Source organism: Moschus berezovskii, chromosome 12, assembly GCF_049115385.1.
Source record: "Moschus berezovskii isolate FMDL1 chromosome 12, NW_MosBer_1.0, whole genome shotgun sequence".
Lineage (NCBI taxonomy): Eukaryota > Metazoa > Chordata > Mammalia > Artiodactyla > Moschidae > Moschus > Moschus berezovskii.
This window is the reverse complement of record NC_142471.1, coordinates 71,472,321-71,488,775: the sequence shown is the minus strand read 5'-3', so window position 1 is coordinate 71,488,775 and position 16,455 is coordinate 71,472,321. Positions and strand designations below refer to the sequence as shown.

Here is a 16,455-nt window from a genome sequence, read left to right as displayed (position 1 = left end):
CCAAAGAGTCCAGACAGGACTGAGCAACTGAACTGAGCTGTGTACAGCTAACTGCTGACCAAACATGAGCAAGAAGCATGGGAAATGGGATATTCTACACAAAGGTCAACTAAATATTATTACTTTACAATCAGATCACTATTTTATAGTTATAAATGGAAGTGTTTAAAATACTAACAACAACTTTTACATCATGCTACCTGTTATAAACACTTAATAGTCTCAAAGTGCTTCAAGAATATTCACCTGAAGATGTCTTTATTGGATTTCTTTTGAAGATCATCTCTGAAACTCTCTCCTTTTTCTTTAAACTCCTGTGTTGTAAATGTATCCCTAATGATGAAATTGCTATTTATCTAACATTCAAAATCTCTCCCATTAAGACAAAATTAACATCATTTAAAGTATTGCCAAATAGTTTCTCTTTGAATGATTACACTCTATTAATTTCTGCCTCAGGGATTTTTTTTTTCTTTCAGAAAGATAAAAATTTATTAGGGATATAGTAGCCACACCATCGGAGAAGGCAATGGCAACCCAATCCAGTACTCTTGCCTGGAAAATCCCATGGTCGGAGGAGCCTGGTGGGCTGCAGTCCATGGGGTCTCTACGAGTCGGACACGACTGAGTGACTTCACTTTCACTTTTCACTTTCACGCATTGGAGAAGGAAATGGCAACCCACTCCAGTGTTCTTGCCTGGAGAATCCCAGGGATGGTAGAGCCTGGCAGGCTGCCATCAATGGGGTCGCACAGAGTTGGACATGACTGAAGCGACTTGCTACCACTCATGTGGGTGCATAAAGCAGACTCTTAAACAAAGTATCAAAACCCAAGCAATCTGGGGACCAAGATGGTACAAGAAGGTACTCAACAATCTTGAAAGACAATCAAGTCCCAGAATATCTACAGTTCAGTTCAGTTCAGTTCAGTCGCTCAGTCGTGTCCAACTCTCTGCGACCCCATGAATCACAGCACGCCAGGCCTCCCTGTCCATCACCAACTCCCGGAGTTCACCCAAACTCATGTCCACAGAGTCGGTGATGCCATCTAGCCATCTCATTCTCTGTCGTCCCCTTCTCCTCCCGCCCCCAACCTTTCCCAGCATCAGAGTTTTTTCCAGTGAGTCAACTCGTTGCATGAGGTGGCCAAAGTATTGGAGTTTCAGCTTTAGCATCAGTCCTTCCAATGAACACCCAGGATTGATCTCCTTTAGAATGGACTGGTTGGATCTCCTTGCAGTACAAGGGACTCTCGGTTATCTATACACAAAAGTTGGTTTCTTAGATAAGGGTATGGAAGGTATGCGGGACGAGTTTATCATGCACACATGTCCATATATGAGTTGAAACCATGAATAATTAAAGGATGAATTTGAGGAAAAGATTAGTAATCTTTTATATGCTAGGCTTATAAAAACCTTTCAATGAGGAGTCCATACACAAAATACAGTGACGCAGATTTTTGTACGTAGATTAGTCTCTTGAACCTTGTATTTTACAGGGCTTGCTTTCAAAGCATTTCAAAGCCATTATTATCTTGCTTGATCCTCACAACAACCTTCCAATATAGGCAGAGCAACTAACATGATTCCATTCTACAAAGATCAGGAAATTAAAGCTATGATCATCCAAGTGATTTGCCCAATGTTCGTTCTCTGACTAGTAAGTGGCAGATTCCTGATTACAACCCAGGTCTTTGAGTTCAGGATTCATTTCCCCACATCAGACCACCAGCTTTCAAATCATAAAATACTTGAGAGGAGGGACAACAACTTCTGTCTCTAACATGCTCTGTTGTTTTTATTTCTAGTGGCTCAACAAACATCTGTGATTTGGCTACTTGTACTTGCTAATTGCTAATACTTCTAGACTATCTCAAATAATACACGGGAATAATACAATGGTACTATTTTTCTATATTTATACACAGAACTCTTAAAAACTAACAGCAACTTGTATCCAAATTACCCGCTGGCTTCATTGTACTATTGGAATTATATGAGAACCACCAATATGTGTGGCATTGCTCCACTCTCAGATTCTCTTGCTGTAGAGCGGTCTTCTCTACACTGTGTCACCAGCAGATGAAAGTGGCATTAAGTAGCAGAAAGACCTGCACTAAATTACTGGTCTCCTTGTGGATATGGAAAAGACCTGGCAGGGCTGGGGTGGCCTTCCTTCCTTTGAATTTTCGGCTTTGTCCACCCCTCTAGAGTACTTTATTTGTATCTTAATTATGGATTTTTTCTCTTTTACTTTAGACATTTGAAGATAGTTCAATATCATACATTCTTTTTTAAATTCAATTGCATGTAAAATTAAAGCATTCAATGAGTGGCTGAATTCATATTACATTCAAGGCTACCTCCTGTGCCAGAAGAGAGGAAAGGACCAGGCTTCATATAACTCAGTTAAGAAACATACAAATCTCTTTGGCTCCTGTTTCTTTAACATACTCCCTATGAGCCAGGGTATGAATCATATCAATGAAGGGATTTTACTGCTAATCACTGCTGAGCTACAAATTTTCCAAGATAATCACCAGAAAAGCTATTCCATAAGGAGAAAAGACAGGATTTCCAGCCATCTTGGCTCAGAACACATAAACCAACTTATCTCTCTCTACCCCTGCCCCAACAGAGAAAAACTGATTTTTCTTTTATCCATGTGGAACGAAGGCATTTCAGGCAGACACTTTCCCATTAAAACAAGGGCTCTTCTGGGAAGGATTAACTCCTTTTGATTTCACTATGAAACCCTAGGCCCTGGGCCCCCTGCACAGAAAAGGCATTGACTGATGAACACATTTCACAGCTTCCTGTACATCTCCAGTTCAACTTCCCAACAGCAGATCACACAGTAGGTTCCCTAAGCAAAACCATCAAGATAGCTACCTTTACCTCTTTGTTGATGAAACAGTAAAAGATGAGGCAGAATGTTTGGGGTCTCTCAAAATTGTAGGAGCTGAGTGAGTAAGTACATGGATCCTTCTCCATACAAGATACAGAATCAAAGTTAATAATATGTCTACAAAAATGAAGTTATACAGGGCATGGGAAGTTTACCTGTAGAGGGGCAAATGAGAGAGGGTGAATATTTTATGCAAAATTAATATTATGAGAAATGCATTATGAAGAGGTAAGCTAGGTTTTGGGCATTTGACTCTCTCAAATGTCTATACATTTGTATATAATGATTCACTTGTGGGTAAATAATTACGCCTCAAAAACATGCACCTCATTTATGAATATGAAGACACAGATGCAGACCTGGATATTACATGAATTCCTAGTGGTTCAGTTGCCCACACACAAAAAACGCCTGACCTTGACCTACACAGTCAGCAGCTACGAAAACATCAGTGGATTTCAAACATTTCTCAGTGGCAGAGTCCTTTTGCCAAATAAAAGTACTAAGAACTGTGATACACAGATCAAACAAAAGTAGAAATACACTTTTAAGGAGGGGCTAAGAGTCCTGGAACCCCACTCTCCCAGACAACCTCTTCCATTTTTGTCAGTATCAGGAGAAGTTTTCTAAGAGCCAATGTACAAACTACCAAGAAAAACACTGGGCACATAAAGGGATGAAAGAGTAAAGGGATAGCCTTGTCTTCTTTTTGTCAAGGCTTTGTTTGCTTTCCCCCTTTGGAGTTCTACCTCTGGTGTCACTAAACAAAATATAAGATATCAATACTTTAAAAAGCTAGGAATTTAAGTGGTAAGTCCCTTAGAATTGTGAAAAACCAATGCCACTTAACACCCGTACGGCTGTTATTTAGCTACTCAGGTTATTGGCATAGAAGTAATCTCCCCTTTGGAAGCCAAATATGGAAGGAGGACAGACCCTGTCAGTGGCAGCATAATCCTCAGTGTCCAGCTCTGCCTTAGGAAAACTCCACAGGGATGGCACCCATGAGCAGTGGGCTGGACCCAAGCCTGGGTGAGCTATAGCTTTTTCTCCCAAGACTGTTCTTTGGCAGACTTCTAGCCACTGTAGGAAGAATACAACCTATCCCAAACGCATGATAGTTTGATCAGATACAAATCTGTGGATTCAAACTTTGGAGGCTGCTGGTGGTCTCTGAGGGTTTGCTGCTCTGACAAAAAGGTCTTCTGAAGCAGCTTTATCTCCACAAACAGAATGAGAAATCTTTGCTCTGTCCTTGCCTCAGAGGTTGATATTCATTCACTAAAGTGCAAATCTTACCTTTTCCATAAAGCCCTTCCTGACTACCTATTCAACTATCAAGCAAAAATGTAAAACAAAAACAAAAAAACAACTGAATAAATACAAGAGAGATGCCAAGTCATCAAAAATGACCAGTGGTAAGGAGAAGGCAATGGCAACACACTCCAGTTCTCTTGCCTGGAGAATCCCATGGATGGAGGAGCCTGGTAGGCTACAGTCCATGGGGTTGCTAAGAGTCGGACACGACTGAGCGACTTCACTTTCACTTTTCACTTTCATGCATTGGAGAAGGAAATGGCAACCCACTCCAGTATTCTTGCCTGGAGAATCCCAAGGACAGAGGAGCCTGTTCGGCTGCCATCTATGGGGTTGCACAGAGTCAGACACAACTGAAGCGACTTAGTAGCAGCAGCCGCAGCAAAGAAAACAATATCATAGAGTTTAATTGGATGCTGCTGAAATGGATACAAAAATTAGTTTTGAAATTTTTAGCAGCTGTAAAAAGGGAAAAACAAAACTACCAATATCTAATGACAGGAAACAGTAAAGGTTTGCCTCTCCAGGACAGTTTAGTTTTCTAATTTATTTTCCAGCCACTTCATTTCCCCCTACAATTACAACTGTCCTTAAACAGAGGTCCTGATACACTATGGTCTCCCACTTCCTTCATTTTACCCCTGCCTCCCCTGCCTTCAATGCCCTTTGGCCTTCACCTGTCTGATACTCACAGCCCAGCTGCCAGGAAGCTTGCACTCACCCAGGGCAGGGTGAAGAGCTCTTCCTCACTCTGAGAGCAACATGTGCTTCCCACAAACACATCTCTTATCATTCTCCATTATATTTGTTTCATTGTCTGTTTTCCCCACTGGGTTGAATGTATTTTAATACATTTAAATGAATGAATATAAAAAAGACACTGAATAACATAATGGATAATTCCTGGACAGCAGTTCCATAAAGATACAGAGACATTCTACAAATGGTCATTTCTTATGCAGTGAGCAATTGCCAATTACCCTAAGCTGTCTTCTATTGTTAGTTGGAGAAACAAGACTCTCTTGCTTTTAAAAAAGATAACTAACTACACTCCCTGGGAATGAGGACAGTGTCTTATCTTCTCAGTTCAGTTCAGTTTAACAAACATTTATTGAGAACCAGTCATTACGCCAAGTGCAAGAAAAACAATGCTGAATAAGACATAGTCTTATTCCTCTTAAAGTTTACAGAACTTGTTGCAGGAGGCTTAATGCACATAGATAAGTAATCAGCATAGGATCTGACTGCAAGTGTCAGGGAAGATACCCTACAGGAGGCATCGCCTAAGTTGAACCTTAAAGACTGAGTTTGTCCGATAAAGGAACATTCCAAGCTGGGAAAAACAAAACAAGAAAACCATATTAGGCAAGAAATGACACAGTGTAAAAATGACATGGTGCATGAATAGAGACTTAAATAGCTTATTTTTATTGAAGTGTAAATTATTAAAAAGAAAGTATATGGGGGACAGTGGTGGGAAAGGAATTCACAGAAGGCTGATGTAGTAGGCAGGATCCAGATCACAGAAGACCTTACAGGCAATGTTAAGGAAATTGAATTTTAACCTATAGGTGATGAGAAGCCACTGAAGGCAAGGACATTGATTTTTATTTTAAATAAATTACTTTGGAAGTAGTGTTGTGAACTGATTGGAGGTGTGCTGATCTGGGAGTAAGAAAATCATTTATTGCAACCTTTCAGAAAATATAAAAGGGTTTATAAATGGTTTTTAATAGCCAGGTAATAATGGTGCTTCCCCCTATTCTTTCATAAATCATCCTGGAACAACAAGGAAAACATGCAAAAAGAAAAACACAAATTCTGTACTTAAGGAAAATATAACCCTGAAACACTATTCATGGAAATGAAGCCAAAGTCAGTGAAGGACAAACAGGGTACAGACAGGCACCAGAGCAAAAATGCCTGCAGTTACAATCTTAGATCAAGCTATAGAAATAGAGTTCTCTAAAGATATATTCAAAAGAGCAAAATTAACAACCTATTATTTGGAACAAAGGGAATTGTAGCCCAGGAACTGGCAGGGGAAATGTTCCTGGAACTGGTTGGTGACAAGGAGAAGCTGGAGAGGTATGGCTGGATAGAGAAACACTCAGGTGGTTTTACCTTATAAGAAAAATCCACTAAAAGACTAATACAATTTAGTTTTTTATTTTATTTTATTTATTTTTTATTGGAGGCTAATTACTTTACAATAATATATTGGTTGGTTTTTGCCATACATTGACATGAATCCGCCCAGGGTGTACATGTGCTCCCCTTCTTGAACCCCCCTTCCACCTCCCTCCTCCCCATTTATGGGCTTCCTTGATGGTTGAGTTGGTAAAGAATTCACTTGCAGTGTGTGTAGACTTGGGTTTGATTCCTGGGTTGGGAAGATCCCCTGGAGAATGGAACGGCTACCCACTCCAGTATTCTCCCTGGAGAATTCCATGGACTGTATAGTCCATGGGGAATAATTTAGTTTTATAGAAACTCACTGAGAACCAAGCGGGACTCTTATTAAGCTGAAAAAGAACCTTGATCAGAGCCCTTATCCCCAAGATGAACCTCCTCAAATAATTCAGCTAGAAGAGCTCATATCATTAAAAAAATAGGTAACAATAAAAAACATAAAGATGGAAGAAAACACGGGTTATAAAACAAATTAAAGAGAGGAAAAAGAAAAAAAAAGAGCAGATATAGAAAAAAAAATGTTTCCATAAACATTTTTATAGAAACAAATTAAGTAAATAAAAACTGTGATCACACTGGTTAATTTTAATGATTCAAAATAACTCACATGATGACATCACCATTATCAGAGAAGAGGTCAAAGCCTAAATAAAGGAGCTCAGGGGAGATATGTTGAGACAACAAAAATAGATAAAATATAAGCAGGAAAAGCACATGAAAAAAAACTTAAAAACAACAGCAGCAAGAAAGGGAGAAAGAAGCTTGTGTGTGCTAGTCATTCATGTCTGACTCTTTGACCCCATGGACTGTAGCCCTCCAGGCTCTTCTGTCCATGGAATTCTTCAGGCAAGAATACTGGAGTGGGCTCCCATGCCCTCCTCCAGGGGATTTTCCCAAACCAGGGATCAAACCCAGGTTTCCTGCATTGCAGGCAGATTCTTTACTGTCTGAGCCACCAGGGAAGCCTGGACATGGCTAAATACTCATTCAAGTATAGTATGAATAAAACTGTTTCTATAAATCTCATTTTGCTCAGAGAGTTAAACATACTGGAAGAAAAAAAATTGATGCCTCCCCTTTGTTTTTCTTGTCCATTGTACACACTCTAAGTGTCTAGAAGAAAGAGAGCCAAACACAGAAACTTTTGAGAAATTAAAAAGGAAGGAGAAATTGACCCAATTAAATGAGACATATTCCAGTGGAAAAAATCAACGTAGTATTACCAACCATAAAACATACACCAATAAAATAAAATAGTATGCAAATATATATATATATGATCTTTACATATCAAGGGTGAAAAATACATAAAGATGCATCGAAAGCAAATATGTGAGACTAGCCACAGACAGTAACATTCAATAAGTTAACAAAACAATGGAAAGTAAATAACACACAAACTTTGTACTTAAAAGATGATATTAAAGCATAAAGGGGATAAACAAATATATTTTCAGTATTCAAGAATTCATCTTTCTTGAAGACTTTACTAAAAGACAAATTTCAGACAACCAAGAAATAAATGGGAAACTCTAGTAAAAGGACTGATGGTGAGCACTGAATTCATTTACCTATAAAACTAAAATAAAAATAAATGCAGGAATTCTGGTTTGAGCAGAATATAAATGTTCCAAATGATTTAATTAGCAAAATGAGGTTGTATGGAAGGGAGACAGAAGGCGATCATAAACACACATACTGTTTTTTCTACCTGTTTTCAATAGTGCTTAATAAAATATTTAAACTAATAGAAAATTGCATTTCAAGATAGGAAAGCAAACACTGAAAGATAATATAACCAATTAAAACTGGGAGGTAGAGGAATTAAAAAGAAAGTAGAAGAACTAGAAAGGCATGGCAATGCACTAACTTTTAAACTGTTCACAGGTGGAAATCAATAGATTATACAAAATAGAAGATACGCTATACTCTATAACATTGTATTCATAAATCTTAGAACAAATATTCAAAATCCTCAAAGAAATACATATTCAGGAAAGCAAAGAAAACAGATCATATAATTTTATTTAAAATAAACAATTATAACTAAAAACTAAGTTTAAACTGTCAGAACTAAGATATACCTCTCACATTGATCAAAATCCACCCTCAAACCCACCTATGAGGAGGAAAGAACTCTGATTAAGTAGTGATGGGCAACCTACTTGCATCTGTATCTGCAGTGTATATTACTGTTTACCTGCAACCCACTGACTTTATTTCATTTCATCTTACCTGATCGATAGTTGGAAATAACAGCATTTAATCTGTGCTTACTTCATTATTAATGAAATTCAATGTTTTGCTCAAGAGGATTGGTCTTTTGCATTATTTGGAGCATTGTTATTTTACTGTTTCCCATTTCTTTCTTATTATTTAGTAATAAATCCTTAAAAACCCTTCAAGACTCTGTGGAATCTACCAGCCTGTGCCTTTCTGATGACATCTCTAAACTTTCCAAGTCTCACTTGCCACTTCCCTCATCTCCCTGAACTCTATATACTGGAGTACCCAGTGGCCCGGTCTTTAGATCTCTTCTCTTCTCTATCAACACTTCCTTTGGTGACTTCAATGTTGTGGTTCAAAAGTATCAATACACTGACACCCTCCCAATTTATATCCCCAGCCCCTCCCTTTCCACCATTCCTGCTTCTAAACGCAGCCTCAAATTCTACCTGCCTACCCCCACACCTGCATCAGGGGCTCAAGAAAGCATAGAGCACAAGAGACCTGGCTCCTTGTCCCCCTCTGACTGCAGACTCTGGCCATTCCCTCCCTGATCACCAACCAAAGAAGTCTTCCCAGGTCATCCTAAATAGAAGTATCCACAGACACCCAAAATTCATGGCCCCTCATTTATTTTGATCCATAGCACTGCCATTATCTGATATATTCTGTAACTAAATTAATAGAAGATATAGAAGATAGATAAAGAGAAAACAACATTTATATAACATTGTTTTGGTGCTTTATAGATTTAATTGACAAATGTCATCCTCATAGCAACCCAAGAAGTAGATACTACAGTTTTCCTCTTTTTATAGATGAATCTAGTGAGGTCAAGATCATTCAGCTATTTGGCAAAGGTCAGAATAAATGCTAGTTGTCAGGCTCTAAACTACAGGTCATTAGCCACTACCCTTCATGGTCTTTCATATCAGTGTGTGTGTGTGTGTGTACATATATATATATATATATCAGTGTGTGTGTGTATATATATACACATCATCTACATATTTTTCCTGTCTCCCATTAGCATGTAAAACAGGAACTCTCTTGTGTTTAATATCTTACCCCAGCACCTAAAACAGGCGGTCTACTTTGTAGTAGGGAATCAATAAACTTTATTGAATAATGGAACTCATATCTCTTTCAAAAAAGAAATTTTAATACTGATCAAAGAGGAAAAATCTCTATTGGTTTGCAGTACAATAATATTTTCTTAAAAAAGAGTATTTCAGAACATTTAGAAAATAAATATAGATATTGGCCTGCAGTTACGGAAAACTTTATGCAATATAAGGAAATGAAACAAAAAAAACTGAACATTTTAAGTTCTAAGTCCTATTTCCCAGAAACAATTCTGCCTCATTCATCATTTCATGCAGTATTAGCATTAAGAAAAGGGCAATCAGATTGGTAAATTCACAGATCATCCCTGTGCTTTTATTTATTTGTGTTGTTATATATATTTTTTTTATTTATTTTTTATTGGAGGCTAATTATTTTACAATATTATATTGGTTGGTTTTGCCATACATTGACATGAATCCGCGCTTTTTCCTTAAAAAATTAAACACTGAGAAAACAATAATAAAGCCTTAAACCGGGGCCATAACAATGGGAATAGAATGAAAGGAAACACTTGAGAAATAACTAACAGTGATATTAGCAGAGACTGTGGGTTCATTTAAGCTGATGACATCCAGGTTTCTACCTTGAATGACCTGGCAGAGTAACTCAACTCAACCATCAACTACCCTATCCTGAGGGTAGTTGAAATTCAAAGGGGACGTGGCAATTATATTTTACCTATGTAATAGCTACACTGAGATGGCTGTAAGATATGTAGGTCTGCTGTACATGATAGAGGTCATAGCACATTCACTTAAAAGTTATCAGAACGTGGAGAAGATGCTCAAAACCATGAGATCTCCCAGGCAGTGGCTGGCGGGGTGGAAGGGATGGGTGGTGGTGGAGCTGGTGATGGTTAAGAAGGTCAAAGGCAGAAAGCTAGGGAACACCAAGTGTAGAGCCTACTACTGTGTATTGTGCATTGTATATATTCAATATATGTCTATGAATAAGAAAATCGTAGTATCAATGACCTGCCAAAATTTAGAAAAAAAATTCCTAAAATACTGGCTTTTAATCAAGCTGAGAAACCAGTGGTTATGTAAACACAAAAATCTCTCTTTTACTCCTTCTTTCAAGCTTGTTTTTGAATGGCTGGCGACTTTTCCTGTATCATGCATGCATGTGTGCTAAGTCACTTCAGTCGTGTCTGACTCGTTACAACACTATGGACCACCAGGCTTCTCTGTCCATGGAATTCTTCAGGCAAGAATACTGGGGTGGGTTTCCATGCCCTCCTCCAGGGGATCTTCCTGATCCAGGGATCAAATTGGTGTCTCTTATGTCTCCTGCATTGCCAGGAGTGTTCTTTAGCATGAGTGCCACCTGTGAAACCTCTCCTGTTTCATATTAGACCTCTACTGAGTGATGGACTAATTTTTACAAATTAGTAAAAAAGAAAAAAAAGTAACTGGTACATGTAGAGACAATCAGGAACACAAGTAGTCATTGAGAGTCCTTTGCAAAGACTTCTTGTTAGGGTGAAAGTTCAGTGTAAAATGTGTGTATAAAACATTGTCCCTATTCTCAGAGAGTGCAAAACACAATTTGGAAATAGACAACTCCACCAAGACTGAAGTAACAATGTCTAATAGCCTGTGTGCTAGAGGAACAGCAGATAACAAGAGCTTCACAGTTTCAAGGAAGAGTCATACCCAGCTTGGAAATACACAGAAGGTCTCACAGATGAGACAGTCCTGCTATGGACAGAGAGGCCAGGAGTGAGGCAGAGAAAACTCAGGGAGATTTCAAAGGTCAAGGTTCCTAAAGGAAGCAGTCTGGAAAACAATGGATTAGAGAAAGGTAGAAAGGCGGGGGTTGGGAGGAATCAAACGTGCCCTCAAATCCAAGTATGATTTATCTCAATAACATACACACACACACACACACACACACAGAGTCCATCACTCAGTAGAGCATCTTCTTTCCTTTTCCCTCATTTTTAAATCTATTTTGCACCTCCTTCCAGTGAAACTCAAAATCTAAACCAAGGCTTCCCTTGCCTGCCTAAAAATGTTAGTTATATCCAGTTTTCTGTAAGAGTCATAGAGTTCTGGGAGTCGAGAATTTGGGGCTTCCCATTTGAGGGGGTGGTAGGCACTGGAAAGGAAGGGGAAAATTTTTAGTGAGATCTAGATTTTCACAGAAATAAAATCCTAGAGAGGCTTAATTTCTTGGAGATTTTCATTCCCACATTAGACAAGTCACTTTGGACAGAAATAGAATGTGGCTTTGATAAATTACTTATCTCATCTCTAATTACTCATTTCTAATGAGACTTGATTCCAAGTAATCTCAAACCCCAGCCCAAGTCCTGGTCATTTCAACATCCCATTGATAGAATAAAACAGCAATTCCACCAAAGGATTCAGAGGGACACTAAAGTTCCCTGTAAACAACAATGACCCATAACACCTTCATCTTTCCCCAGAAGTCTGGGGTTTCCCCAGGGGACTGGGTACCCAAAGCAAAGAAGGGACAGCACCCCAGCTCTACATCTTCACAGGCTCTGGAAAGCCATCCTCATATTCCTAGTGATCAGTCTGACTTCACCCATGCATCTTCCCTCTACCAGTGATGGCGCATCTGGACTCACCTGAATGAATATATATTCATCCTGGACCACCAGGGAACTGATGTCGATGGAGCGGGCAAAAGGCCCACTCCGAGTAGTTTCAGCACATTCCTGGATCCTGCAGGTGAGGTAGTGAGCATCTGAAAGGGGAGGGAAGAGCAACACTTAGACACAGGGGAAAATGGTCAGCAAAGCTCTCAGCACACAGAGCTTTACCTCCTGGGAACAGTGATGCTATTTAAAACAATCATGATATTGCATTTTCTTGTCCACAGAATTTGTAATAATTTTTCTAAAAAGGATATCTAGTTCAGGCAAGGGAACAGGAAAGAGTTAATCTTATATCCAACCAGTTAAAGAGAAATTGGCACAGATTTCTGGAGGAACAAATTTGAAATATCTATCAGAATTTTAAATGTACATATCTTATACCAATAATTCTAACTCGAGATGTTTTCTAGAGAAATGCTCATATAGCTTCACAAAGAAGAAAGGGCAAAAATGTTCATTGTGGCATTATTCACAGCAATGAAAAATCAGAAACTGGCTAAACGTCCATGAACTAAGGAACGTTTAAATAATCAAAGGTACAGATGGAACAAAGCACCACACTGTGAATAAAAGACTTCCCAGATGGTGCCAGGGTAAAGAATCCACCTGCAATGCAGGAGACACAGGTGGCGCAGGTTCGATCCCTTGGTCAGGACGGTCCCCTGGAGGAGGGTATGGCAACCCACTCCAGTATTCTTGCCTGGAGGATCCCATGGACAGAGGAGCCTGGCGGGCTACAGTCATGGAGTTGCAAAGAGTCAGACACAACTGAAGGGACTGAACACGCACGAGCACCCACGGCATGATCCAATTGACGAAAAAAAATCAAATAAAGATGTCTTTATAGGTTTGTGATATAACTGCATAGAAATCAAATGTTTTAAAGAATACCTATACTAATGAGCTATGATTAATTCTGGGGAAAGGAATGGGCTTAAGGAGACAGAGTTGAAGTGGGGCCTTTCCTTTTTACATTACACACATCTTTATTTTGTCTACAATAAGAATATACTTACTTATTATATAATTACTTGTAAAATCTTCTAAAGACCTAGCAGCTGAACCTTCCTCAATCAACCCCTGAAATCTATGCACTGAATGAGAAGTCCAGGAGTCTACAGGTGTGTTTCTATACAGAAACCTCTGCATACAATACACTTGCTTTAAAAATAATGGTGTTTAAAAATAAATGGGTCAAAGTAAGAAGTAAAGATCACTTCAGGATTAAAAGCAGAGAACTCTTTGTTATTGTCCAAAATGACATGCATTACTATATACATCTAATGCATTTGCCCACTTAAATATGTACACAGGAGTACATGAGTACTGGAGGCAACACTGGAAGGAGTGATAAGCAGCAGAGACAAATGAAGGCAAAACTTTAAATGAGCAACAATTTATAATAACTGAGTTTATAACAAGGGTACTTTAAACTATCCCTAATTCTTGTTCTTTAATTAAGTGATTGATGGAATGATCCAGCAAGTACTGCTTGCGTGTATGTAACATCAGTTCAGTTCAGTCGCTAAGTCGTGTCCCACTCTCCGCGACCCCAAGAATCACAGCACGCCAGGCCTCCCTGTCCATCACCAACTCCCGGAGTTCACTAAAACTCATGTCCACAGAGTCGGTGATGTCATCCAGCCATCTCATCCTCCGTCGTCCCCTTCTCCTCCCGCCCCCAAACTTTCCCAGCATCCAAGTCTTTTCCAATGAGTCAACTCGTCGCATGAGGTGGCCAAAGTATTGAAGTTTCAGCTTTAGCATCAGTCCTTCCAATGAACACCCAGGATTGATCTCCTCTAGAATGGACTGGTTGGATCTCCAGAATGCTCAAACTACCGCACAACTGCACTCATCTCACACGCTAGTAAAGTCATGCTCAAAATTCTCCAAGCCAGGCTTCAGCAATATGTGAACCGTGAACTCCCAGATGTTCAAGCAGGTTTTAGAAAAGGCAGAGGCACCAGAGATCAAATTGCCAACATCCGCTGGATCATGGAGAAAGCAAGAGAGTTCCAGAAAAACATCTATTTCTGCTTCATTGACTATGCCAAAGCCTTTGACTGTGTGGATCACAATAAACTATGGAACATTCTTAAAGAGATGGGAATACCAGACCACCTGACCTGCCTCTTGAGAAACCTGTATGCAGGTCAGGAAGCAACAATCAGAACTGTACATGGAACAACAGATTGGTTCCCAATAGGAAAAGGAGTACGTCAAGGCTATATATTGTCACCGTGCTTATTTAACTTATATGCAGAGTACATCATGAGGAACTCTGGGCTAGAAGAAGCACATGCTAGAATCAAGATTGCTGGTAGAAATAACAATAACCTCAGATATGCAGATGACACTACCCTTATGGCAGAAAGTGTATATAACATAGTGGATATTAATTTAAAAGTACCAAGGATATGGCAGTGAATGAGATAGAGATTTTCTATTCTGAAAGGCCCTGCTGTCTAAGAAGGGGTTCACACATATCCGTAGCTAGCTATTACACACATTTGTTAATGAACACAATGCTAATTTAACAAAGGAACGTGTTTTGGTAGGAAATTAATTCATTAAGTGTGACAGCCCTACTTTTCAAATGTCTATATCTGGGCAAAGTCAATTTGCTTTGGTATCCTAAAGCCAGACACATCAAACACTGATTTCATTCTCTCCATCAGCAGTCTCATCATCTGCCCAGCAGCTCAAGCCTCCACTTTTCTTTCTTCCACATGACATGCAACCCAGCTGGTCCAAACCTTGAATTCTGTCCCTAAAGTGCTTCCAGAATCTTCTATTTGTACCCTTGCCACTTGCCTCAACAAGGCCTTCCGTTTCACAACTGCTACTCAGGTGCAGGATGGACTGGAAACTGGGTGAGCCTCAGGAAAGGATCCAGCATCGTCTCTCAACCCTAACCTCAGCAAATCCCTTCTGGGTGAAAAACCATCAACAGTTCTGACTGACAGGGGACAAGGCCCAGATATTTTTCTGTGAAATGGAAGGTCTTTTACAACTAGCCTATTGAAATCAAATGTCTAAGTGGCCAGGCGAATAACATAAGAGGAAACTGAGTTGGGGAAAGATGATGAATGACAGCTGACACATGGCCTCAGTGTCTGGGATCACTGCAGAACAGCTGGGACTATAGTAACATGGCCAACACTTGCCTCTTTATGGGGGAGCTGCTTCTCTGCATCGGTCATCACTGAGATGCACGAATAAGATGTTCTGAGTTTCTACATAAAGGTAAAGGTCCCAACTTTTTAAATGTGAAATTTCCTAATGTTTTAAAAAATTGACAGCTAATTTAAATTTGATTTAGGTCATATCTGAATGGTCTAGTGGTTTTCCCTGCTTTCTTCAATTTAAGTCTGAATTTGTCAATAAGGAGTTCATGATCTGAGCCACAGTCAGCTCCTGGTCTTGTTTTTACTAACTGTATACAGCTTTTCCATCTTTGACTGCAAATATAATCAATCTGATTTCGGTGTTGACCATCTGGTGATGTCCATGTGTAGAGTCTTCTCTTGTGCTGTTGGAAGAGGGTGTTTGCTATGACCAGTGCATTCTCTTGGCAAAACTCTATTAGCCTTTGCCCTGCTTCATTCCGTGCTCCAAGGCCAAATTTGCCTGTTACTCCAGGTGTTTCTTGACTTCCTACTTTTGCATTCCAGTCCCCTATAATGAAAAGGACATCTTTTTTGGGTGTTCGCTCTAAAAGGTCTTGTAGGTCTTCATAGAACCATTCAACTTTGGCTTCTTCAGTGTTACTGGTTGCGGCATAGGCCTGGATTATTGTAATATTGAATGGTTTGCCTTCAAAACGAACAGAAATCATTCTGTCGTTTTTAAGGTTGCATCCAAGTACTGTATTTCAGACTCTTTTGTTGACCATGATGGCTACTCCATTTCTTCTAATGGATTCCTGCCCACAGTAGTAGATATAATGGTCATCTGAGTTAAATTCACCCATTCCAGTCCATTTTAATTCACTGATTCCTAGAATGTCTATGTTCACTCTTGCCATCTCCTGTTTGACCACTTCCAATTT

General features: G+C 39.4%; 1 protein-coding gene across 1 annotated transcript in view; it reads right to left on the bottom strand.

Moving 5' to 3' along the window:
- The window catches only part of SORCS3 (sortilin related VPS10 domain containing receptor 3), a 642,617-nt gene that overhangs the window by 154,457 nt on the left and 471,705 nt on the right, over nt 1-16,455 (bottom strand). Inside the window, exon 7 of the mRNA XM_055424699.2 lies at nt 12,372-12,490. Within this exon, the coding sequence (XP_055280674.2) occupies nt 12,372-12,490 (119 nt within the window). The remainder of the gene's footprint in view (nt 1-12,371; nt 12,491-16,455) is intronic.